The sequence below is a fragment of the Panthera tigris genome, chromosome F2 (assembly GCF_018350195.1).
Source record: "Panthera tigris isolate Pti1 chromosome F2, P.tigris_Pti1_mat1.1, whole genome shotgun sequence".
NCBI lineage: Eukaryota > Metazoa > Chordata > Mammalia > Carnivora > Felidae > Panthera > Panthera tigris.
The window spans coordinates 8,326,642-8,353,783 of NC_056676.1; the positions used below are offsets into that span (position 1 = coordinate 8,326,642).

Below are 27,142 nucleotides of genomic sequence, written 5' to 3' on the forward strand. Positions count from 1 at the left end.
TCTTTTGTCGTTGAAGTACATGAGCCTTCCTCTTTCTCTTTCCCTCTTCACATAAATTGGTCCCACAGCGATTAGGTGGGCCACAGTGAAGTTGGGGCGGGGGGGGGGGGGGGGGGGGGTGGGGAGCAGCAACGCATGTTCCAGCTCAGGCAGGTTGAGGAGGGCATCCCCATGAGGTGGTCCAGAGTGGGGAACCAGAGCCCAAGCAGAGTTGTGAGTACACCCCCAGAGGGCAACAGCCTAGAACAGGGTGCTGGGGCCTGGGTGGGAAAGGGAGGGAAGCCAGGAGTGGGGACAAACACAGGGGTAGAGGATAGCATTCAGATACTTCAGGGACCTAGTATGGGGTGTCAGCCCAAGTGGGGTCAGATGGTACCCTTGAGTAGCACGGGATGATGGCAGTGATGAGAGCTGGATTAAATACAGGAGGACTGGTCTAATGAGCCTACACATTAAGGATAACGTGAGCCAGGTTTCTCACAGCTGGAGAAGGTGGCTACAAAAACAGAAAAGGAGAAAACTAGAATAAAGTCTAGCTGTAAGAGAACCTCATTCCCGCCCTAAAAGCAAGAATAAGCGGTGTGTCAGAAAGCTGAGGTCGCTCTCTCCATCAGCTGAACCGAGAGCTCCAATGGGTGATAAGCGCCTCTAATGAGAGGGAAGTTTAAACTTAAGTATGGAGAAGACACTGGTGCCCTAAAAGTAAGCAAGAACAAAGTAACTGAGATGTTAACAAATTTAAAGGCCAAGTGCTGGTGGCCATTGAGTGCAGAATCCCTGGGAAGCCCAGACATAAGCAAGAGTCCACACTCACTCAGCAACAGTCCTCCAGAGGCCTCAGTGGGTGCTTACAAGAAAAAGTGGGGGCACAGTAGGCGAGAGACCGAAAAGAGCCCTTGCAAATGGTATCGAGAACAAAACCCCACTTGCTTCTTGGAAGCTTCTCTTGGAAAATCGACACCTGACACTGGGAGAAGTGCAAGAAACTCTTCCACCCCTTCCAGGGAAAGGGCACCTGATGCTGGAAAGGACAGAGCTCAGTCCCCTCCTCTCACCCTTGCCTCACCCCGCCATCGCACTCTCAGGGAAAAGTCCACTACTGCTAGGGGAGCGCAGAAGCCAATGCATCTGCCCCTGGGAGGTAGACAGTAGGCCCGGGTTCTGAGATGACATCAAGGAGAGATCGACTCCCCCTGGAAGGAAGGGCAAGAAACTTGCTGCCAACCCCAAACTCCCACCTAGGGAGGGCAGAGTTTGCCTGCCACTGGGAAGAGGAAAAAGGACGCTGAGAAAGCCTCCCACCTGGGCCTCAGGCATTCAGGGACCGGGCCTGAGTGCGGTCCCAGGCAGACCAGGAAAACCGAAGAGTGCCCCTGCCATCCCCACCCCACCGCCGGCCTCACGTGCAGTTATAAAGGCAACGATGTGCCCAGCTGTGGCAGACGTACTGGACTGAGGACGCGGGAGGGGTGCTGGGAAACACCACTGTGCACAAGGCAGCCGCAGGAGTTTGCGTTCTGTGCTGAACGGAAGGTACCTACAGCTACAACAAAACACAACTCCAGTCCACCTATAGGCTAGGCTGAATTAAACGCCACCCCGCTCACTAACGGCCTGACGGAAAAAGGTCAATTTTCAGTTATAAATACTATTTACCTCATTTTCTACTTTCTTTTACAAGCAATGCCCAGAATTCAATAAAAAAAGAAATTACAAAACATACAAAGCAGCAAGAAAAAAAATCCACTGTCAAGAGATTGTTTAATCAAGAGAACCAGACCCAAAAGTTTAAATCATCGGATGGTAACTTTAAATTAACCATGGTTAATATGTTAAAGGATTTAGTGGAAAAAGGAACACATACACAATCAGATTAGAAATTTCAGCAGATAGAATGAAGTTACAAAAAACAATGAATCAAATGGAAAGCAAAATATTTGAATGAGATCTAAAGATCAGTAATATTTCCATGTTAATTTCCTGATTTGAATGGTTTTATTAATGTTAAATAGAAGAACTTCCTTGTTTGTAGGAAATATGCACTAAAAGCATTAAAGAGAGGGTAACGTAGGCACTTCTAGTCAAATGATTTAGGAAAATAAGTTCTTTGTATAATACTTGGAGTATTAATTTTTAAAAAGTCTATGAATAAAAGCAACAATCGTTATTGCTCTCTATGGAAAAACCATGTAAGATCTTAGAATCATAAAATTTATAAGATAAAAAAGAACCTCTGGGTTCCACTCTAACAGACATATTAAAACTTAAGACTATCTTTGGTTGTTAATCAAGGCTACCCAAGGAGTTACACATCTCTAAAACATCAAGTACACTTTCTTGAATCCACTGGCTTTTAAAACACAATCTGGACCCTTCTGTGTAAGCTTAATACCGAATAGTTCTAGAGGAGGAGATCCGTCTTGTTACAAGCAGGTTGTAAAAGGGGTAATGAGCAGATCAAGGGGAGTAGTGAAGAGGGCCAAGGTAGGAGACGTCAATTAAGTTAGAGCTTCCCTGAGATAACACAATCTAGAGTAAAATTTAACGGTGAGTCATAAAACAATTCATTGAGCGCTTGCTTCGGCAGCACATATACGAAAATAAGTCATTGATAAAAATAAGAAAACTCTTAAACTCTTGATTCAGTGCAAAATAAAACATCCGTTTAAACTGTTACATACAAACGGGTGACTTAACCACGTTGCAAACTTTGATTTCACGCACAAACACATTTTTTGATATGTTGCAGAGGCTGCAGAAATCTCCTGCAGTACAAGTGAAATTAAAGACCCGCGCCACCCCCCGTCCTTCCTTCCTGCCACACTATAAACCCCACAAAGTCACTGTAAGGAGGAGCGAGTAAATGACAGGATGAAAGGCTGGTGGAAATGGGGAGGGGGCCGATCTCTGGAGGCTTCCTTCTAACGTGCTTCAGTTCAAGGTTGGCTTCCTGAGTATACTTGTTTTCTCCTCCGACGCTAAAGACATGAACCCGTCTACTGCCCTTTAGACTGCTACCAACCACCAGCACATCTCTCATGGCAACCCTGTCCTCTTGGCGGAGGTGGGGGATACAACAGATTTCAGTAAGCTCCACCAATGCTTCAAAGGAAAATACCCTGCATAGTTTATCACAAGACTTGGAACTTAACACTCTGAGGAGCCGTTGAAATGTGATCATGGTTCTAGTCATAAGATCTGTTCCTCCTTCCCATCTCACTGCTGTCAGGTGTCATTACTGACCTCAGCCTCGGCTGGTCCCAGCAAAAAGAAAAAGTCCACTGAACAATGAAGAAATGAAGAAAGCAAAAGAAAGCAAAAGAGATTCGGGGCGCCTGGGTAGGCTCAGTCGGTTAAGCATCTGACTTTGGCTCTGGTCATGTTCTCACGGCTCGTGGTTCGAGCCCCGCATCAGGCTCCGTGCTGACAGCTCACAGCCTGGAGCCTGCTTCCGATTCTGTGACTCCCTTTCTCTCTGGCCCTCCCCCACTCACACTCTGTCTCTCTCAAAAAAAAATAAACATTAGAAAAAGAGAGAGAGATTTAAAAATACCTTGAGATAGACGAAAATGGAAATAAACCATAATGAAACTTGCCGGATACAGCAAAAGCAGTTCTAAGAAGGAAGTTCATAATGATAAATGCCTATCTCAAGAAAACAAGAAAAATCTCAGATGAACAACGTAACTACACCTCAAGAAACTATAAAAAGAACAAAGGTAGTAAAAGGAAGGGAATACCAAAGATTAGAGAGGAAATAAAAAGACAATATAAAATATCAATGAAACCAAGAGCAGTTTCTTTGAACAGATAAACAAAATTGACAAGCCTTTAGCTAGACTCACCAAGAAAAAGACAGCACTCAAAAAACGAAATCAGAAATCAAAGAGGGGACCTTACTACTGATACCACAGAAAGACAAAGGGTAAGAGATTCCTATGAACAATACATGCCAAGAAACTGGACAACCTACATGAAGTGAATAAATTCTGAGAAACATACAACCTTCCAAGACTGAATCGTGAAGAAATAGAAAATCTGAACAGACCAATTACAAGTAAGGAGACTGAAGCAGTAATCAAAAACCTCCCAACAAACAAAAGTCCAGAAGACGGCTTCACTGGTAAATCCTACCAAACATTCAAAGAGGAACTGATACCAATCCTCAAATTCTTCCAAGAAATAGAGGAGAGAACTCTCCCAAACTCATTTTATGAGGCCAGTTTTACCCTAATACCAAAACCAGACAAGAGCATCACAAGAAAAAAAATTATAGGGGTGCCTGGATGACTCTGTCAGTTAGGCATCTGACCCTTGATTCGGCTCAGGTCATGATCTTATGGTTCATGGGTTCAAGCCCCGCGTTGGGCTCTGCCCTGACAGTGTGCAGCCTGCTTGGGATTCTCTCTCTCTGCCCCTCCCCTGCTCGCACGCTCTTTCAAAATAAATAAACATTTTTTAAAAAAAGAAAATTATAGGCTGATCAATACCCTTGATGAACACAGATGTAAAAACCCTCAACAAAACATTAGCAAACCAAATTCAGCAATGGATTAAAAGGATCATACACCACAATCAAGTAGAATTTATTATACGGATATAGAAATGGTTCAACATTTGCAAATCAATCAACGTGATACACAACAGTAACAAAATGAAGAATAAAAATCATATGATCATCTCAATGGATGCAGAAAAAGCATCTGACAAAGTCCAATATCCATTTAAGATAAAAACTCTCAACAAAGTGAGCATACAGGCAATGTATCTCCACATAACAAAGGCCATTTGGACAAGCTCACAGCTAACATCACATTCAATGATAAAAAGCTGAAAGTTTTTCCTCTAAGATCAGAAACATGACAAGGATGCCCACTCTTACCACCTGTATTCAACATAGTACTGGAAGTCCTAGCCAGAGCAATTAGGCAAGAAAAAGAAGTAAAAGGCATCCAAAATGGAAAGGGAGGAATAAAACTGTCACTATTTACAGATGACATATTACATACAAAAAACCCTAAAGACCCCACCAAAAAGCAGAGAAAGAGGAACACTTCTGCTCTGCTGGTGGGAATGCAAACTGGTGAAGCCACTCTGGAAAACAGTAAAGAGGTTCCTCAAAAAATTAAAAATAGAACTACCCTACAACCCAGCAACTGCACTACTAGGTATTTATCCAAGGATACAGAGGTATTCATCCAAAGGATACAGGAATGCTGATTCGAAGGGGCACATGCACCCCAATGTTTATAGCAACACTATCAACAATAGCCAAAGTACAGAAAGAGCCCAAACGTCCATAGGCTGATGAATGGATAGTTGTGTGTGTCTATATGTGTGTACATATGAATATATATATATTCATATATATGAAGATATATATATCTTTCATTGTGTGTGTCTATATGTATATATATATACATACATAAGAAACTTATATATATATATACGTATAGACACACACAATGAAAGATATATATATCTTCATATATACACAAAAGAAGTTGTACACACACACACACACACACACACAAAACCATGCAATGGAATATTTTTCAGCGATCAAAAAGGATGAAATCTTGCTACTTGCAACAATGTGGATGGAACTAGAGTGTATTATGCTAAGTGAAATAAGTCAGTCAGAGAAAGTCTATGACTTCACTCATACGTGGGTTTTAAGACACAAAACAGGTGAACATAAGGGAAGGGAAGCAAAAATAATATAAAAACAGAGAGGAAGACAAACCATAAGAGACTCTTAAATACAGAGAACAAACTGAGGGTTCCTGGTGGGGTGATGAGTAGGGGGTGGGAAGGGTGGGCTAAACAGGCAAGGGGCATTAAGGAGGACACTCGCTGGGATGAGCACTGGGAGTTATACCTAAGTGATTAATCACTAAATCCTATTCCTGAATTCATTATTACACTATATATTAACTAATTTGGATTTAAATTAAAAAATAATAATAACAAATAGTAAAATTAAATTAAAAAAGACTCCATCAAAAAACTGTTAGAACTAATAAATTCAGTAAAGTTGCAGGATCAAAATCAATATACAGAAATCTACAGAAATTAGTGTTTCTGCACACTAACAACAAGAGAAAATAAGAACACAATTTCATTTATAATTGCATGGAAAAGAATAAAATATCTAGCAATAAATTTAACCAAGGAGGTAAAAAGACCTATACCCTGAAGACTATAGGATATTAATGAAAGAAACTCGAAACACAAATGGAATGATATCCCATACTCAGGGATTAGAAGAATTAATATTGTTAAAATGCCCATACCTGCCAAAGCAGTCTACAGATTCAATGTAATCCCTGTCAAAATTTCAATGGCATTTTCCACAGAAATAGAACAAATAATCCTAAATCAACTGTATGAAACCACAAAAGATCCCAAAGAGCCAATGCAATCATGAGAAAGAACAAAGCTGGAGGCATCATGTTCCCAGATTTCAAACTATGCAACAGTTTGAAAAACTGTTGAAAAACTAAACAGTCATAGTTATCAAAACAGCATGATATTGAAATAAAAACAGACACACAGATCAGTAGAACAGAATAGAGAGCCCAGAAATGAACCTACACATATATGGTCAATTTTTGACAAAAGAGCCAAGAATATGCAATGGGGAAAGAAGTCTCTTCAATAAACAGTGTTTGGGAAAACTGGACGGTCACGTTCAAAAGAATAAAACTGATAAAGAAAAGAATGTACTATCTTCCACGTACAAAAATTAATTCAAAATGGATTAAAGATTTGAAGGTTAAGACCTGAAACCATAGAATTCCTAGAAGACTGCCTCGGAAGTAAGCTCCCTGATACCAGACTTGGCAATGATTTTTTAAACCAGATTCCAAAATCAAAGGCAACAAAAAGAAAAATATACAAGTGGGGCTGTATCAAACTAAAAGCTTCTGTACAGCAAAAGAAACCATCAACAAAATGAAAAGGCAACCTGCTGAATAGGAGAAGATATTTGCAAAAACCATATATCTGATAAGCAATTAATATGCAACCCACGACGTCATACAACTCAAAAATAGCAAAAAAAAAAAAAAAAAAAAAAAGAGGAGAAATGGACAACCATAAAAAATAGACAGAGAAAGGATCTAAATAGACATTTTCCCAGATATAGAGGTGGCCAACAGGTACATGAAAAATGTTCAGTATCACTAACCATCAGGGTATTCACACTGAGGTATCACTTCACATCTGTTACAATAGCGATTATCAAAAAAAACAATAAATAACAAGTGCTGGTAAGGGCATAGAGAAAATCAATTATCAATTCTTGGTGCCATAAATACAGTATTTATATTTCTCTGTCGGACTTATTCCACTTAGCATAATGTCTTCAAGGTCCATCCATATTGTGGTAAATGGCAGAATTTCCTTGTTTTTAATGATTGAATAAGGAAAACTCACTTTTAAAAGAGTATCATTTATCCTAATAAAATACAGTGCCAAGTTACCATAAAAAAACATTAAAAGAGGCTAAGAACTATGCCTTTTACTTCCTCTGAGCCATAAAAGTATTTTTAAAAGTACCTCAGAAAAATAAAAACACCCCAAAAGTATATATTCTATTACAAAATGAGCTTAGTGCTTAAAGTTACCTAAATTAAATCATGTCTCCTGAAATATGAATAAATTCAAATTCCTCACGCTATATATTATCCTGAAACAGGGGGGGCGTATACGTAAGAGGGGGATACATATTCCCAGTAAGTATTGTCAACAATGCCAAAGAAGTTCCGTGTGCCTGTTTTAAAGACAACAAGCGACAGCGGCCGACACCGACGCAGTCTCTGCAGACGGGCACACGTGGAAAGCGGAAGTATCATCTTGTCTCATGTAAAACCACCATTAGAGTGTATGAGAGTTGTAACGACCGGCAGGAGCACTGGTATTCACGAGTAAATATTCCGAATTCAGTACATCAAAGGTATATGGCTCCTGGTTGCAAACCTGCTATTCAGGTATTCACCATGACGTGTGACCTTGAATCCCCAACCTGGGACAAACCTTCCACAGAGCACAGATCCCAAGAGGACAGGCTTTAGAGCCTGATATCAGAGATTGTATCCTGGCTCATCTTCCTAGCTTCCTAGCATGTCTTGGGCAAATAACAACCTCCCTGTTCCTCAATTTCCTCACAGGAAAACCGCAAAATGGAGATAATATGTAGACTCTATCTATTCTAAGTTTTAAAAGAATTAATGTATATCAAGCATTCAACAGTGTATGGCATACTAAATGCTCAAAAGACTTATAAGAACGTAGGTCATATCAAAATGATGACACAATGGCCTAATAAGCGTGTTACTGGCAATCTGTGCTAACAGCAGCCTTATACTTCCATGATATGTATTTCCTCCAGTACCTATTTCAAAATCTGTGCTTCCTTCTGTGTATTTCCGTGAAACGATTTTGATGCTTAACGTGAGATAGAAAGCACATCTTTGTTAAACACCTACTGAATTTTTGTATAGTCCTTAAGCAAAAATGATGAATAAGATAAAAATCGGTAGAGAAAAACACCAAGTCCTTGATAACAGGCCACAGGAGGGCAATTCTCATGACGGCCAAAGAACCACCAATCTTTCAATGTAAAACATCACAATCTCTCAAATGATGAAGAAAAGAATGAATATCCTGGAGAGAAACTTATTGCTATCTCATTTCTTCAAGAGACATAATAACCTCTGAAATGAAGCAAACAGAAAATGGATAAATTTTGGTATACAAAGTATATTTAACATTATTAGTTAATAATTCTTTTTCAAAAAAAAATCTAATTTGACTAGGAAAGTGCAAACTTACTTTGAACAAGATGGAATTAAACACTAAATAATTAAAGCATTTAAATAATTAAACCTATTTTCAAAATAGGTTTCTAAACCGTTTTAATTAGTTTCTTACTCTTCGATGTCTCACATATGCACTTTTATATTTTACGTTATCTACACTGTTGTATGGTTCTTTAAGAAAAAGTAACGTGTTTGAAAACAATCATTTAGGGGCTCCTGGGTGGCTCAGTCGGTTGGGCCTCCGACTTCAGCTCAGGTCATGATCTCACAGCTCGTGGGTTCGAGCCCCGCGTCAGGCTCTGTGCTGACCGCTCAGTCTGGAGCCGGTTCCAGATTCTGTGTCTCCCTCTCTCTGACCCTCCCCTGCTCGCACTCTGCCTCTCTGTCTCAAAAATAAACAAACACTAAAATTAAAAAAAAACAAAAAAACAAAAAAAACACAATCATTTAAAAAAAGACATGTAAACGCACAATGCATGCAGACAGATGAAAGGAACTAGGGAAATATCCCTTGTACTTTTCAGTATCACGAACGGTGAGACAGTTTCAGTGCCACACACGTGAACGGCAACACAGACAGCAGGGGACTCTTGCTTACCGTGCCAAACTGCTGCGTGTCCGTCCCAGAGAGTCGCCACCGTCTTCCTTGCACCGTCCCATAAATTATGAGAGTAGGCTTCTTTTAATACATTCTTCCTCTTATAAATGTGTAAGAAAATAATAGTAAGATAGAGAAGAAAGATAGTAAAGTAAGGAAGTATTAAAAGTATTAGTGGTGTAAAAACCCACAAGAGATAGTTTGCAAAATTCAAATAGTCCTCCAACTGCTCCACACCAAACCATCCTTCGAGGATGTGAATCAGACAAGTCATATAGGGCACAGAATCCTGTCCTATACCGCAGGTTTGATTTCTGTCTATCATCTTTCTTTAGGTGAAAATGACAAATTCAGTCTCTTTCTTCATTGTCATGGTAGGTCTTTAATTTTGCCACTAGAAGGGAAAAATAATCCAATGTTATTCTCTTCACAACTGAAAAGTTAAATGTTTCAGTCTACATAAATACTATAATCATTTTTTTACATTTTTCTTTTAATGTTTATTTTTGACAGAAAGAGAGAGAGAGACAGAGCATGAGCAGGGGAGGGGCAGAGGGAGAGGGAGAGGGAGACACAGGCTCCAGGCTCCAAGCTATCAGCACAGAGCCCGACACAGGGCTCGAACTCACAGACCACGAGATCGTGACCTGAGCCAAAGTCAGACGCTCAACCAACTGAGCCACCCAGGAACCCCCCCTTTTTTTTTTTAATTTTTTAATGTTAATTTATTTTGAGAGAGAAACAGAGAGCAAGCAGGGGAGGGACAAAGAGACAGGGAGACAAAGAATCCAAAGCAGGCTCTAGGCTCTGAGCTGTTAGCACAGAACCTGACATGGGGGTCAAACCCATGAACTGTGAGATCATGACCTGAGCTGATGTCGGATGCTTAAAAAACTGAGCCACCCAAGCGCCTCTTATTTCATTTTTTTTTTTTAATGTTTGTTTATTTTTGAAAGAGAGAGAGAGAGAGAGAGAGAGAGAGAGAGAGAGGCCGCCCCCAGGGGAGTGGCAGAGAAAGAGGGAGACACAGAATCCCAGACAGGATCCCGGCTCTGAGCTGTCAGTCAGCACAGAGCCCCACATGGGGCTCCAACTTACAAACCGTGAGATCATGACCTGAGATGAAGTCAGATGCTTAACCAACTGAGTCACCCAGGTGCCCCTATAGAATCATTTCTTAATACCAAAAAGGAGTACATTGTTCATGGTTAACTTTGTTGCAGATTTAAATGTGAAAATTATAAGGTTTCATTTGCATGCTCATGAAGCATGTCAGGTTTAGCTTTTGAAATAACTCACAAGCTATAATTGAGAAGAAAAATAAACCTGATGAAGAATGAGATTTCGGATTGATCTTAACAATTTCACTTACATCTTAAGTGGATCACACTGAATGTTTGTATCTTAAATTAGGCTATGTTGACATAACTGCTCTTCACAAAAGAAAGCATCAATATTTGAGTCAATAAAAGTAACCCAATTCTTTAGGAAATGATGACATACATTTGCGTGTACTGTCCTTTACAAGCAGGTTTACAAAAAATTTCTCTGTTCTTTTGACATTATGCAATAATAAAAATTTATCAGTGTCATTTTTATCTTGTAGTCACTAAAATTTCTCTTAAGGCTTCAATGACTGAAACTATAGCCATACAATTATTTTATGCCACTTATCTCTAAACCAGTCACTTACCAGAAATTAGGCAAATATCTTGTCCCAATCTTCAGTGTATATGTTCTGGAAAACACAGTATACAAAGAAAAATATGCTTAAAAAATATAATCATTAATATCTAGAGTTAGAATTTCCATAAAATAAATAGCAAAAGACATTCACTTATGTGTGACAAATATTATAACCCCACACTAGTGTATCACAGTTAAATCATTCTCGTGACCAATGCTTTAGTGAGGACAACGCTATACACTTATTTCCAGTATATAAAGCCCCACCTAAGACTTTCTTTTAAAATTCAGAGCTAGGAGTGCCTGGATGGCTCAGTAGGTTAAGCACCGGACTTAGGCTCTGGTCACAATCTCACGGTTTGGGAGTTTGAGCTCCACGTCGGGCTCTGTGCTGACAGCTCAGAGCCTGGAGCCTGTTTCTGATTCTGTGTCTCCCTCTCTCTCTGTCCCTCCCCTACTTCACACCGTGTCTCTCCATCTCTCTCAAAAACAAATAAGCACTAAAAAAAATTCAGAGCTATGCAAAATTTTTGCTTCTTTGGAGAAAAAGTATGAAAGCAAAATGTATAACTGAACATGTCTCTTTTTAGTAACTTTGCCAAATAATAAGTTGATGGTCAAATATGATTTTCAATGATATAATTACATTAGCTCTTATGATCATGTTCTCTACACAAGATTTCCTTCTTTCATTCCTGTTTTCTTAGGTTCTGATTCTATTCTTAGAGACATTTTGTCATCACTGCATACGATATAGTCTTTACAAAAATCATCTCAAACCCTTTGGAGATAAGACAAGAAGACATAGTAAAGAAAGGGGTGGAGGAAGAGGTAGAGACAGATACACAACAGCAGTTATACGTTCGTTGTCTTTATGCCAAGATTATCTTGCTCCATGACTTATTGGCAGGGCCTGCGACCTGACTTGGTCTCCCAGGGGTGGAGGATTTAGTCTAATTTCCTTGTCACCAATGGCATTGATTGTGAGAAATGTGGGCCTGCGATGATAAGAGAAGCTAAACACGGCACATGCTAAGCCCACAAGCTGGGCTTTATTTTTTTCACTGAAATATATTGGACACACGATGCTATGTTAGTTTCAGGTGTTCAACACAGTGATTCAAAAACTCTGAATGTTTTGCTGGGCTCACCACAAATGTAGCTGCCATTTGTTACCATACAGTGACGTGGACTTCAATTACATCATATTCTCATCAACCCATCTGAAGACTTGAACCCGTATAATGTATCAGGATGTGGTCATTTAGAAGGCAATATAAACATAGCAAAACCTACTACTTTTTAAAATTAGAGTTTTCCCCCAGTAACATGGCTAGAACTACGAAAATGGAAAGTGTTGATGACGATGTGGAGAAATTAGTACCTTCATATGTTGTCGGTGGGAGTAAAAATGATGCAGCCAGTGTGGAAATAAATCAGTTTGGCGATTCCTCAAAAAGCTACACATAGAGTTACCTTATGACCCAACAATCCTACTGCTAGGTACGTATCCCAGAAAACTGAAAACACACATTCACACAAAAATTCGTATATGAATGCTGATAGCAGAATTACTCCTAAGGACCAAAAAGTGGAAACAATACAAATGCCCATCAACTAATGAATGGATAAACGAAATGTACTACACCCAAACAATAGAATATCATTCAGTCATACAAAGGAAAGAGGTACTGGCTCATGTTACAACAGGCATGAACCTTAAAAACATACGAGGTAAAAAAAAGTCAGACACGAAAGGCTGCCTTTTACATGATTCCATTTATATGAGATTCCCAGAAGAAGCTAATCAGTAGAGACAGAGAGGCAAGTGGCTTCCAGGGGCTGGAGGAGAGGGCAATGAGAAGTGACTGCTAATGGAAATGGAAGTGTCTTTTGGGAAGAATGAAAAGGTTCCGGAATTAGATAGTAGTAATGGCCGTACAACCTTGTGAATATGCCAAAAACCATCAAGTTGTACATTTCAAAATGGTCCACGTTATGGTGAATTACACCTCCACAAAAAGAGCTTTTAAAAAATGTTCATAAGTTAAAGTTTACGATGACTTCTCAAATATGTTAAAAGGAGCTTCTCCTAGGCCTAAAAACCAATCATTTTGATCCGACCCTTACTGCTTAATACAATTGCCCCCTCTAAACTAGTCTCATTTCCGATTTTAACAGGATCATAAAATCTTGTGATTTTAAAACCTTCTTTAGTACCTCCCCCGCTCAAAATTGGTAATAGAACTATACCTCTTATGCTCAATTACATTTTCAGTTATCATACATACTTAACAAACACATACAACGAAGAGGGACAGCACACAGGCGCACATCCAGGGACAGAAGTTATGTGGACATCTTCATGCACAGTCCCTGAACTGTGCCCCCGTGCTGCAGGAAAGGGCCTCCTCCAAAATGGTCATCCTCGATTTTGATTTAAGCCCTTTCAGAACCGGAAACTCAAAAGTCCAATTCCATCTTCAAAACCATCCATCAATCCACAAAAGATCGTCCATATACTTACCTGACTGTAACTTTTCCCTGCCGGACCTAGTTCTACACCATAGAACTTCTTCTGTGAGACACGGCACAGCTATGATAAGCTGTGAAATCCCGTTTTCTAGTCAGAATCCTGAATTCTTTTGGGGCGCCTGGGTGGCTCAGTTGCTTAAGCGTCCAACTCTTGATTTGGGCTCAGGTCATGACCTCACAGTTCTTAAGACGGAGCCCCGCGTCAAGGCCCTGAGCCATCAGTGCACAGCCTGCTGGGGAGTCTCTGTCTCCCAGTCTCTCTGCACCCCTTGGCCCCCTTGCGCGCGCTCTCTCTCAAAAATAAATAAACATAAAAAAAAAAAAAATCTCAGTTCTTTCAAGCACTCCTCAGACCCTAGCGTCATAACCTCTCACCACTCCGGTCACTCCCTGTGATGGACTCCAGTTTGATATTGAGAGCAACAGGTACAGTAACCCACCTGTGCCTCAACTTGCTAAAATCTGTAAAACTGGGATATGGTAATAGATACACTACGTTAGATGACGCTAGGTCATGACGCTATGGAGAAAAATCTACAGCGGGGTAATCGGAATATGGAGCTCTACAGCAGGCAAGAGGGTAGGAGGGGGTTGCGATGTTTTAATATCATAGCCCAAGAAGGACTCCTGAAAGGTACATTTGAGCGGAGACCCGAGGAAGTGAGGAAGCAAATGATGTGGGAATTTGGAGAATTCCTGGCTAAAATAAAAGCAGACGCAGAGGGTGTGTACTTGGTAAGGTGAGGAGCAGCAGGGTAGCAGGCTGAGAAGAGTGAAGGGAGAGGGGTCAGAAATGGGCAGAGAGGTAGCACTGTGGAACTCTCTAGGCCAGCTTTCATCTTAAGTGAGCTGGAGAGGGCACCAGAAGAGACAGACAGCCTGACTGCAGCTTTAAGTGACCACTGTGTTGAGAATACACTGCATAGGGAGCAAAAGAGAAGTTAAGGCAGTAAGTGAAATGCTGAAAATGGCTCAGACAAGGCTAACAGAGTGAAGGTCTGTAAGAGACCATCAGTTTCTGGATCTATCGTAAAGATAAAGCCACTGGAATTGCTGATGAACGTCTGTAGAATGTGAGTGAAAGAGAGAAGTCTGGGAGGACTGCAGTTTTGGCAATGTGGGCTTGTATTCCAGGAGACTCTGTCACTTCCCGTGTGACCTAGGCAGACCTAATATTGCTATGATCACCACTGTTATTAGCTAGCTTGAGAAAAGACGGAGTTACAGGAAGAACAGGTTTGGGAGTGGTCTCGACATCAGAAATTCAATTTAGAACATGTTAAGATTCTAGTAGACATCCAAGTGAAGACCTTTAACAGGCAGCTGGACATACAGGTCAGCAGGAAGATCAGGACTAGAGGAATACAGACATATATTCCTCCTGGGGGGGGGGGGGGGGGAATCTAGAATGAAAAAGAGTCCCCAGGACTGAGCCTTGCAGCCCTCAACATTTTAGAAGTTGGGAAAACCATGAGTTACCAACACTCTCCTTCCAGGAATGGCACCCTGTGTGTCAAAGTAAGGAAAGAGTATTCAGCTGTTTCAAATGATACTGAGAGGCCTAAGAAATAAGCATTGATCACTGCGTCTTACAACACAGAGACATTGACAAACCCTGATAATTAAGAAATATTTTGATACAGTGAGGATGAAAGTCAGGCGGAGTAAATTCATGAAAAAAAAAAAAGGGCAACGAATTGGAAACAGCAAATATGGACAACTCTGCAGAGAAATGCTGACACAAAAAGGAACAGAAAAATAGGGTGAGTATCTAGAGGGGAATGTGGGTCAAGTTTGTTGTTGTTTTAAGATGAAAGAAAACAGCAAGCTTTAATACCAATGGTAATGGGTCAATGGGAGAGTAAGAAAGAGATGATGCAGGAGAGGAATAATGTTGGGACCGGTCCTTGACTAGACCACAGGGGATAAATACAGCATCTAAGACAGGGGATGGCCCAGAGAAGACTATGTCATTGGGTTATTAATTCATTTACTCAACGTATACTTATTAAGCAAGTAGTTCGTGCTCCACACTATTCTAAACACTTGAAGATACATCAGTAAACAAAATCATATGAGAAAATCAGGGTGCCTGTGTGGTTCAGTTGGTTAAGCGTCCCACTTCAGCTCAGGTCATGATCTCACAGCTCGTGTCAAGCCCCATGTCGGGCTCTGTGCTGACAGCTTGGAGCCCAGAACCTGTTTTGGATTCTGTATCTCTCTCTCTCTCTGCCCCTCTCCTGCTCACGCTCTATCTCTCCCTCCTTCAAAAATAAATAAATATTAAAAAATCATATGAGAATGGGGCGCCTGGGTGGCTCAGTCAGTTGAGCGTCCGACTTCAGCTCAGATCATGATCTCACAGTTTGTGAGTTCAAGACCTGCCTTCGGGCGCTGTGCTGACAGCTCAGAGCCTGGAACCTGCTTCGGATTCTGTGTCCCCTTCTCTTTCTGCCCCTCCCCCACTTGTGCTCGCTCTCTCTCTCTCTCTCTAAAATAAATGTAAAAAAAAATAAAAATAAAAAAAACCCATATGAGAAAACATATGTAAAGCACTTACAATAATATGTCTGGCACATAGTAGGCACCTAACAAATACCAGCTAAATATAGACCTTACCTGTGTTCCTTCAAATCCGTGACAAAAAATGTGGACCAAGACAGTGCCCTAAAACCTGCCACTAAAGAACTACCAGAGGAGTCTGAATAACAAGCCTTTGAGTGGATAAATACTTACTTTCAATAATATGAAAATTGGCTTTAGAAGTCAAAGAATGCAACCTCTTAATTTTGCAGAAACCAGTTAAAAAGAGAAAGCCAAGTTCACTTGCCCAAAGTTACTAAATTAATTCAGTGAAGAACCAAGGACCAAAATTAAAATCCAGTTCCTACTTCCTACTCTGGTTTTCACTACATTCTCTGTAATATCTCTGTCCCTCTCTCTCTAACAGAAAGCTGAAAATATTAAGATTGCAATTTCTGTCTTCCCACTACTTCTGCCTGGCCCTTGTCCCCCTCCAATTTACCACGGGCTATATTGGACTCCTTACCACTTTGTTTTGATCCAATTAAAAACTATAATGGTTAAAAGTGGTTTGGGGGGAGATACAGTATTTTAATTACCAAAATAACAGGTTATTTCCAACCAAAAAAAAAAAAAAATCTACAATCAAACACAGTCCTCGCATCACATATTAAAAAAATATCGTAATGTTGACATTGATAGTGAAGAACATTTATTGTAATTGACTTTACACACTTTAAAATAAGAACATTTCAAAAACTAATAAATCAGAACAGAGGATTTCTTGTTTTCTATAAAAACTTAAATTAATAAATCTGTTTAAAAAAATCTGGGGGGGGAAGCAAACTGGTACAGCCACTCTGGAAAATAGCATGGAGGTTCCTCAAAAAGTTAAAACTAGAACTACCCTACGACCCAGCAATTCCACTACTAAGTATTCATCCAAGGGATACAGGTATGCTGTTTTGAAGGGGCACATGTACCCCAATGCTTATGGTAGCACTATCAACAATAGCCAAAGTGTGGAAAGAGCCCAAATGTCCACTGATGGATGAATGGATAAAGAAGATGTGGTCTATATATACAATGGAGTATTTATTACTCAGTGATCAAAAAGAAGAAATCTTGCCATTTGCAACTACGTGGATGGAACTAGAGGGTATTATGCTGAGCGAAATTAGTCAGAGAAAGACAAATATATGACTTCACTTATAGGAGGACTTTAAGATCAAAAACAGATGAACATAAAGCAAGGAAAGCAAAAATAATATAAAAACAACGAGGGGGACAAAACATAAGAGATTCTTAAATACAAAGAACAAACAGGGTTGCTGGAGGGATTGTGGGAGGGGGATGGGCTAAATGGGTAAGGGGCATTAAGGAATCTACTCCTGAAATCATTGTTGTACCATGTGCTAACTTGGATGTAAATTATAAAAAATAAATAAGTTATAGAAAATAAAAAGAAAAAAATTTTTTTAACATTTTTATTTTATTTTTGACAGAGAGAGAGACAGAGCATGAGGAGGGAAGGGACAGACAGAGAGGGAGACACAGAATCTGAAGCAGGCTCTAGGCTCTGAGCTGTCAGCACAGAACCCAACACAGAGCTCGAACTCATGAGGTGTGAGATCATGACCTGAGCAGAAGTCGGACGCTTAACTGACTGAGCCACCCAAGGCACCCGGAAATAGATCTATTTTTTAAACACCCATTATCAGTACTTTTAGCACCATGGATGGCAGCAGATCAATTTTTTACTTTCAGTATATAAGCCACATTAAGGATACATTGAAAATGCCAATTAAATTAAATACTCGCTGAAATAAAATTAATTTTCCCTTTTCCTTTCTGCATTTTTAATAATTGTTTAACAGGGGGATAGGACTCAGTTCTAGCGAATAAGCATTCTACTTCAAACCATCAATAAAACTGAAGTTTATCTAATATCTCCATTAAAACATCTGGCAAACCTAGTAATTTTATCTTTAAAACAATATCTTTTAGGGGCGCCTGGGTGGCTCAGTCGGTTTAAGTGTCCGACTTCAGCTCAGGTCATGATCTCACGGTTTGTAGGTTCGAGCCCAGCATCAGGCTCTGTGCTGAGAGCCAGGAGCCTGGAGCCTGCTTTGATTCTGTCTCCCTCTCTCTCACCCCTCCCCAAGCTCACTCGCGTGCGAGCTCTCTTCTCTCTCCCTCTCTCAAAAATAAACATTAAAAAAGTAAAAACCAGGGGCGCCTGGGTGGCTCAGTCAGTTGGGCGTCCGACTTCAGCTCAGGTCATGATCTCACAGTCCATGAGTTTGAGCCCCGCATCGGGCTCTGTGCTGACAGCTCAGAGCCTGGAGCCTGCTTCGGATTCTGTGTCTCCCTCTCTCTCTGACCCTCCCCTGCTCATACTCTGTCTCAAAAACAAATTTAAAGAAAATTTAAAAAATTTAAAAATAAATAAAAACAATTACCTTTTAGATTTCAAGTTTCAAACTCTAAGTTCTGATATGAACTACCTTCCAAGGTTTGGGATTTTTTTTTTTTTTTAAACCCTAGAATGTCCCTCAACTTTTAGCTAGAATCTTGCATTCTGATAATTACTGTTCTACCTTTTTTTTCCTTAACCTATCCTCACCCCCCAAATGTTGCACATCTATACGGGTGTATCTGTAACTGGGCAGCACTCTTATGAGCCTATCTCGGACACCAGGTGGAAATAAACATTTCATTCGAAAATTAATCTTCTATTTCTATCCAATAGTAAATGCGACCAAAACATTAAGGACTGTGTTAAACATCCGGATTTTATCTCAGCTTTAACACAGGCTAAAGAAGTAGCAATGCCATTTCAGCATTAACAGCACAACCAAGCCCTGAAACGCTCCAACCACCCCCAAGTCTGAACTTGCTTCTTTAAGGAAGCTGCCCGGGCAGTCTTAACGAATACCACACACCAAATACTAACTTCCTTTTTCAAATCTAGCAGTGGTGTTCCAGTTTTCGGCGTCCTGGTTATGTGCACACGCATTTTTCTTACGCATCGGCAGCCTGAGGGCAGAAATCTGTTCCACAGGCTGCCAACCCCAGGGACCAACGCAGTGCCTGCGCGCACAAAGTAGGTACCCACTCAAACTATTAATAGCACACGAGCGACCGGATACACAGTTTCGTTTAGTCCTTCCAGCCGCCCGAGGCGGCAGGTACTACTATTCACCGTTCCTATTTTACAGATGATCACAAGGCTCAGAAGGGTTACTTCGCTTGCCCGGATCACAGAGGCAGCAAAGGGGCATCAAACCAGGATTCCAAGCCTGACTCGTCCGGAAGCCTTCTTAACCACTTATTCCTGCGGCCTCTCCCGTACACGCCCGTGATCCCCCCAGAAGGCTCGATTCGGATCCCGGAACCAGAGGTCGCCGGGCAAGCCCCAGAGGCCTGTAGTGAGGTTCTGACACCTCGCCCCGCCGCCTAAGTTGAGATGAAACGAGGTTTTTAAGAGCGGGGGTTGGGGGGGGGGGGGGGGAGTGATGCGCGGCGGAGTGAAAGGGCTCGTTGTGACCCAGGCAGGGCCACCCCTCCCCGCCACTCCGGTGCCCGAGCTTACACCGAGTACTGCGGGAACCGCCGGGGACTCCGGGACTGCCTCACCGAGACGAGACTCGCGGTCCTGGCGGCTCAGAGCCCCGCGAGACTGATGCGGAGCCGCGCGCCGGAAACGGAGGACAAGAGGAGGACCGACGCGCCTCTGGCGGGAGGGGCGGAGGCGGCTCGCCCTCACCCTCGAGCAGCGGCGGGAGCCCTTCGGTGGCTCAGCGACCCAGGGAAGCGGAGAAATTTCAGCGGCCAGCGTTCTGCCCCACGAGCAACCTGTGAAGAAAAAGACAAACACCCGCGGCAGCCCGGACCGCGTTGAGCCGAGCACCGCCTGCCGCCCCGCCCCTTCCGGGGCCGCCAGGAGCCGTTTCCGGTGGCGGCCCCTCTGCTCGCTGCGGGCTCGAGCACCCCCGGGCCAGTTTGCAAACTCCTGACGTTCCCCCGCCCTCCCACCCCCCCCCCCCCACCGGGCGCGCCGGCGAGACCTCTTTTCGGTGTCCGGGAACCAAGCAGAGGCCGGGAAGGCCGGTCCCGTGCCGCTGGTCGCAGGGCTTCCTGCTCCGAAGTGGGAAAATGTGCTGCGACAAGTGGAGCCGCGTGGCCGAAATGTTTCTCTTCGTTGAAGACCTGGAGGAGGATTGTAAGATCCTTTGCCTGTGCTCCAGGGCGTTTGTGGAGTAAGTAAAAACGCGTCCCTCTTCATTTCTAGCCCGGTTCTTGCCCAGAAATGTAGGCCTCGCAAGCCACGTGTGATTGATCCCCGAAGCCGTGGCTCAAGTCGAAGACCCGTGGGCAAGGTGGTTTCAGGAAAGAAAAGTCCTCAGAGTTCACGGAAGGTCGCCTATTACCGTTAAGGGAAGGGGGAAATCGACTTTGTCGGCTGCTGTGAAAAGATGCGGCAGCTGATTGATTTCGTTTTTATAAACCGAGGGGACGTTTAAAAATCGGGGGAAGCGAAATGTCAACGCCCCTTCGGGGGTGTGACAGCTCAAGGTGAAGACTTTAAGATGAGTACCTTTTGTTGGTTAACATTTTTTGAAAACCTTGAGATTTATTCAAGTGCATATGCGCAAAGAGCTTCCAGTTACCCGAGATAAAAGATTTAACTATAATTCCATCAGTTTTCAGCTGTATTTTTGGGAAATATTTGGGGTAAAAATTGCCCTCCGTGGAAGGAAGATAACCAGTGGGTGGGAAACAAGGAACTAAGGAATCGGATTATAGGGATGACTGTTCGCATATCGGGTGTGTGAGTTAAGACGCTTCTTTTTTCCGTGCCTAAAACAGGTATGTTTTCACAATGATTTCCAGTGATTTCGCAGGCTTATTGTTAGATTCAACCTGTGGAAGTAAATTTCTTGTGCTGTACTTTTAATGTAGTTTAACGTGGGGGAATTGAAGTTTGAAGAAATGCTTACAGTTACTGTGTTTGTGTGGAGTAATCGGAAAATTGATCCAAAAAGAAGTTAAACACGATGTTTAACTTTTAAAAGATTGCCATCTTTGCATACGTGCATGCATGTGCAAATGCTTTCTGTGGTTCTTTGTATTAGGTACCCTGGTAGGCCCTGGGGTATAAGACACAGCCTGTCGCTACACCATAGTAAGACAACTGTTACATAATTATTTAGCGAATTACAGTCGTAGGTGCTATAGGAGAGGAGTACAGGGGGCTGTCATAGCAAAAACCTAACCTTTCTCCAAAGATCACAGAGATTTCTTTGAGAAAAGTCGCTTTTGAAAAGAGGTCTAGAGAGGGGCGCCTGGGTGGCTCAGTCGGTTAAGCGTCCGACTTCAGCTCAGGTCACGATCTCGCGGTCCGCGAGTTCGAGCCCCGCGTCGGGCTCTGGGCTGACGGCTCAGAGCCTGGAGCCTGCTTCCGATTCTGTGTTTCCCTCTCTCTGCCCCTCCCCCGTTCATGCTGTGTCTCTCTCTGTCTCAAAAATACATAAATGCTTGGGGCGCCTGGGTGGCTCAGTCGGTTGAGCGGCTGACTTCGGCTCAGGTCACGATCTCACGGTGTGTGAGTTCGAGCCCCGCGTCGGGCTCTGGGCTGATGGCTCAGAGCCTGGAGCCTGCTTCCGATTCTGTGTCTCCCTCTCTCTCTGCCCCTCCCCCGTTCATGCTCTGTCTCTCTCTGTCTCAAAAATAAATAAACGTTAAAAAAAAATTTTTTTAAAGAAAAGAGGTCTAGAGAGTGGAAGTAAACTGGGGTATGTTTGAGTGAGAGAGGGAGCGACGAGCAGAACTCTGTAAAAAGTAGAAGAAAGCCAAGTCTACATACCTACTTCTTAGCCTGCAGCCAGATGAGTCTCGGGGCTATCTTCATGAAGCCTCCTTTCCACAAAAAAAAAAAGGAAAGAAAGAAAGGGAATGTGAGTTATAAAATGCACGAAGTTGATGGGGCACCTGGGTAGCTCAGTCAGTTAAGCGTGACTCAGTCAGTTAAGGGTCCCGACTTCAGCTCAGGTCGTGATCTCACAGTTTGTGAGTTCAAGCCCCGCGTCGGGCTCTGTGCTGACAGCTCAGAGCCTGGAGCCTGCTTTGGATTCTGTGTCTCCCTCTCTCTCTGCCCCTCCCCCGCTCGTGTTCTGTCTGTCTCAAAAATAAATAATAAACATTAAAGAGAGGTTTTTAAAAAAAATGTAAAAATTTGAGGAAAAACTGTCATGCCATACCCGTACAAAACAATATGCTACTAGATTTCAATTAAAGCAACTTTATTTAGAACACAATTTAGGGGGCTCCTGGGTGGCTCAAGTCTGTTGAGCTTCCAACTCGATTTCAACTCAAGTCATGATCTCATGGTCATGGGATGGAACCCGATGGGCTGGCGATGGGCTGGCATGGAGCATGAAAACTGCTTAATATTTTCTCTCTCTCTCCCTTCCCTCCACCCCCACCCCCCAACACACACACACTTCTTCCCCCTGGTATACACGAACTCTCTCTCTTTCTCTCTCAAAATAAAAATAAATGAATAAAACACAATTTAATTACCATATAAATCACCGATTACTTTGAGTTTAGTCTTTTTGAACCAAAATGTTCATTTTTTAAACTTCATATAATTTCATACATATTAAAACTTAGAAGCTCTACTTTGCTTTTAGAAGCCACATTCTGAGTTCAAAATAGGTAAAGAGAAAAGAATGGCTTTTTCCTTTAGATCACTTAATGCTCAAATTATAACCCCTTAGAACAAAAACAACTTGGAAATACCTTGAAATTATTTCCAGGAGAAGTCCTGGGGACTTGGAGACATGCTGGCAGTTCAGAGGCTTAATAGTGTAACTCTGACTTTCCAGGTAGAGAAAAGGTCTGTTTCACCATCTTAAAATAACAGATTGACTGTTAGCAAAATTCTAGAATAGATTATTAAACTGAAAAATAGAGTACCATACTTTGGAGCAGAAACAAAACGAGCATTAGCATAGGTGCCTAATACCTTCTTAGTATTGAGTTGACTCTCATACTAAACTAAACTAAAGGTTATTGTACACCTCTCCTAGAAGGCAGAAAATAGAACCTCATATTGTAACTAATTTTTATTTTCTGAGGACATTATATTAACATACTGTCAGGGCACCTGGGTGGCACAGTCAGTTGAGTGTCTGACTTTGGCTCAGATCATGATCTCGCAGTTGGTGAGTTTGAGCCCCACATTGGGCTCTGTGCTGACAGCTCAGAGCCTGGAGCCTGCTCAGGATTCTGTGTGTGTGTGTGTGTGTGTGTGTGTCTCTCTCTGCCCCTCCCTGCTCATGCTTTGTCTCTCTCAAAAATAATAAAATAAACGTTAAAAAAAATTAACATACTGTTTTATGAGCTCTAAAGTAATCTGTTTCATCTGCACATTCAGGTTTTCATACACCATATATATGAAGAAGACATAATTACATGTAATGGCGCTCTTAAAAATAATCATCATGATGGCTCAGTAGTAACATGAAAAAATAGCTTACGTTAATAAATGTCTGAATATAAAATATCTACACTATAATTACAATTATGTAAAAATTTTGTGTTAATATGTACATAGTCTAGAGTAGAATGTAGTAAAATGCTGAAATGATGGAGTAGTAGATTTTTGTTATGAAAACAACAGACATTAATTATTTAATTCTTTTAAAGGAATTACTTAATTCTTTTAAATCATTTTTTTCTTTAAGATTTACCTATTATATATATCTGATGCTACTCATTCTTAGAAAGTTTATGCTTTTCTTGTTTTTAAACTTTATTATTATTAATTTAAATCCAAGGTATTTAATATATAGTGTAATAATGATTTCAAGAATAGAATTTAGTGATTCATCACTTATATATAACACCCAGTGCTCATCCCCACAAGTGTCCTCCTTAATGCCCCTCCTCCATTTAGCGCCCCCTACCCAACACCCCTCCAGCATCCCTCAGTTTGTTCTATTTAAGAGTCTCTTATGGTTTGTCTTCTTCTCTGTTTTTATATGATTTTTGCTTCCCTTATGTTCATCTGTTTAAAGTCCACATGTGACTGAAGCCATATGATATTAGTCTTTGACTTATTTCGCTTAGCATAATACACTCTGGTTCCATCCACGTTGTTGCAGATGGCAAGATTTCATTCTTTTTGATCGCCGAGTAATATTCCATTGTGCATATATACCACATCTTTATCCATTTATCCGTCGATGGACATTGGGCTCTTTCCATACTTTGCTTATTGTACACATTGGGGTGCATGTGTCCCTTCGAAATAGCACTCCTTTGGATATCCTTCGGATAAATACCTAGTAGTGCAATTGCTGGGTCACAGGGTAGTTCCGCTTTTAATATTTTGAGGAATCTCCATACTGTTTTCCAGAGCGGCTGCGCCAGTTTGCATTCCCACCAGCAGTGCAAGAGAGATCCTCTTTCTCCGCATCCTCACCAACATCTGTTGTTGCCTGAGTTGTTAATTTTAGCCAGTCTGACAGGTGTGAAGTGGTAGCTCATTTTGATTGATAGTTGCCTGATGATGAGTGATGTGGAGCATTTTTTTCATGTGTCTGTTAGCCACCTGGATGTCTTCTTTGGAAAAGTGTCTGTTTTGCCCATTTCTTCACTGGATTGTTTTTTGGGTGTTGATTTTGATAAGTTCTTTATAGATTTTGCATACTAACCCTTTTTGTGATATTTCATTTGCAAATATCTTCTCCCATTCCGTTGGTTGCCTTTTAGTTTTGCTGATTGTTTCCTTCACTGTGCAGAAGCTTTTTATCTTGATGAGGTCCCAATAGTTTATTTTTCTTTTGTTTCCCTTGCCTCTGGAGACATGTCAAATAAGAAGTTGCTGCAGCTGAGGTCAAAGAGGTTGCTGCCTGTTTTCTCCTCTAGGATTTTGCTGGCTTCCGCCTGTCTTACGTTCAGGTCTTTCATCCATTTTAAGTTTTATTTTTGTGTCTGGTGTAAGAAAGTGGTCCAGGTTCATTCTTCTGCATGTCGCCGTCCAGTTTTCCCAGCACCATTTGCTGAAGAGACTGTTTTTTCCATTGGATATTCTTTCCTTGTTTGTCAAAGATTAGTTGGCCACATAGTAAATCATTTTAAAATAATGTCAAACTTAAAAAATGGGTCCGTGAACCATATTCCCCTCTACGCAGATTCACCAGGTCTTAATAGTTAGCTGCCTTTGTTCCATCTCTCCCTCTGCAGACACAGAGACACGTGGCCAGGCCCCACATACACCATCTTTTCTGAACCATTTGAGAGCAAGCTGCAGACTTGATTCCCCATCTTTCCTAAATACTCCATTGTGCGTTTCCCTAAAACAAGTATATTCTCCTTCATAACCACTGTCGAGGGTTCACATTTCCCCCAGCCTTCCCAGCAGTGTTTCTCTTTTCTTTCTGATCCAGAATTCCACATAGTTCCTCTTATGTTTACTTTTGACTTGTCAATCTCCTTTGGAAAAATTCTTCACCCTTTCCCTCCCTTTCGTGGCCTCAACATTTTAAGAAGTGCAGACCTTACCTTCTCCTTCTGTGGGCTGACCTTACTTAACCTGGGTCTCTCTGACATTTCAACAGGAACAGAGATGGGGCCGTGCCTTCTTGGCAGGAATGCCACAGAAGTGATCCTGTGGTTGGCCCTGCATCGCTTCAGCAATGACTTTCTGGAGATCCAGTCCACCACTGGTGACGTTAACCTCCATTGCCCAATCATTGGAGTCTCCCAGTTTTCTTCACTGTAAAGTCACAGTGATTCCCTTTGCATTAATTAGTATGTTGTAGGAAAGTACTCCAGTGCTATACCGATACCCTGTTGTTGCCTGAATCTGCTACCTCTTGAAGATTGCCAAAGAGTGATTCTCTGCCTGTATCGTTCTACTTTTATAAGTTGGCATTCTGTATGGAGCACTTTCCCTTCTCTCCACATATTTGTTTACTCCTTTATTTACATTAACGTGAACTCTGGATTGTTCGTTTATTGATAAGTTATATTTTATTACTGTCATTTATTTTGATGTTCATATTGTCTCAGCTTTAGCTGGTGGGGGCCTCCTGAGGTGGCTTGTATATCATTTTGATGTGTCCCTGGCATTGTTAGACCTCCTCCTAACCTTCTGGCACAGAAGGTGACCCAAGCATAATCTTTTATAGTCCACGCTTCAACCTGGAACTGCCATTTCTGAAGGTACCTTGGTTCCTTTTCGCGGAGTGGAGTGTTCAGAAACCAAGACTTGGGTGCTCGTTGTGTTCCCTGCTCTTGGGTTTTCATTTCCCCTATGCTCTCTCAGCAGATAGAATTAGGCAGGGTGTATCTGCATTTTACATGCATACATAAATACACGTAGGTGTGTAGGAATATCTTGGCTATCGTTATCCTCAGTACATTTACTTATTTGCTCAGTGTAACCAATCTTGCAATCTTACTAGCCTTTTCCTCCATCTGGCACCTAGTGCCCCGTATCCTCGGGTGCTGACAGGCACGCCGTTGATGCCCTCTGTGTAGCTGCTGCTCTCCCCCACCCCCAGAGCCCTCTCCATCGTCCAGTGTTCTTGGGGGCCAGTGGGCATTGTGCCAGAGCACATTTGCACTGCATCCCCTGGCATGTTTGCTGTCCTACTGTGAGTCATCACTTTATCTTTTATAAAGTATCAAAAAATAAACAGGAGGATAGTGAAATATATCAAGTATACAAAAATTTTATTTGGTTGAATTCATTGTGGTTACACTGGAAAAATAGTATCAGGTATTACTTGCAGATGGCTTTATTCTGGCAGTTCTGATGGAGTTTGTTACAGCTCAATTTAATGGTAGGAAGAAAATGGCACAATTTTCTCCTTTTTCAAAGTGTCCTGTCAAGTTTATTTGTGTTAAGTAATCTCTGATCTTAGCAGATAGAAAACAACTCTTGAAGTAGGTATGT

General features: G+C 41.7%; 2 protein-coding genes across 18 annotated transcripts in view; one reads left to right on the top strand and one right to left on the bottom strand.

Annotated features, from left to right (window-relative positions):
• Window positions 1–20,188, bottom strand: part of TMEM68 (transmembrane protein 68) — a 92,107-nt gene extending 71,919 nt beyond the window's left edge. For 5 of the 15 annotated variants that reach the window (XR_006212768.1, XR_006212770.1, XM_042972639.1 and 2 more), the window contains exons 1-3: window positions 19,763–20,186; window positions 11,117–11,161; window positions 9,424–9,817 (exon numbers count right to left, since the gene is read on the bottom strand). Coding sequence is in view for 12 of the 15 variants with exons in the window: in XM_042972639.1 (XP_042828573.1) it covers window positions 9,424–9,748 (325 nt within the window). In the remaining 3 variants the exon portion in view is untranslated. The other 10 variants (XM_042972634.1, XM_042972635.1, XM_042972633.1 and 7 more) reach the window with 7 other exon arrangements.
• Window positions 20,189–20,234: 46 nt separating this feature from the next.
• Window positions 20,235–27,142, top strand: part of TGS1 (trimethylguanosine synthase 1) — a 43,353-nt gene continuing 36,445 nt past the window's right edge. For all 3 annotated transcript variants that reach the window (XR_006212921.1, XM_007092682.3, XM_042973089.1), the window contains exon 1: window positions 20,235–20,429. Coding sequence is in view for 2 of the 3 variants with exons in the window: in XM_007092682.3 (XP_007092744.1) it covers window positions 20,326–20,429 (104 nt within the window). In the remaining variant the exon portion in view is untranslated. The remainder of the gene's footprint in view (window positions 20,430–27,142) is intronic.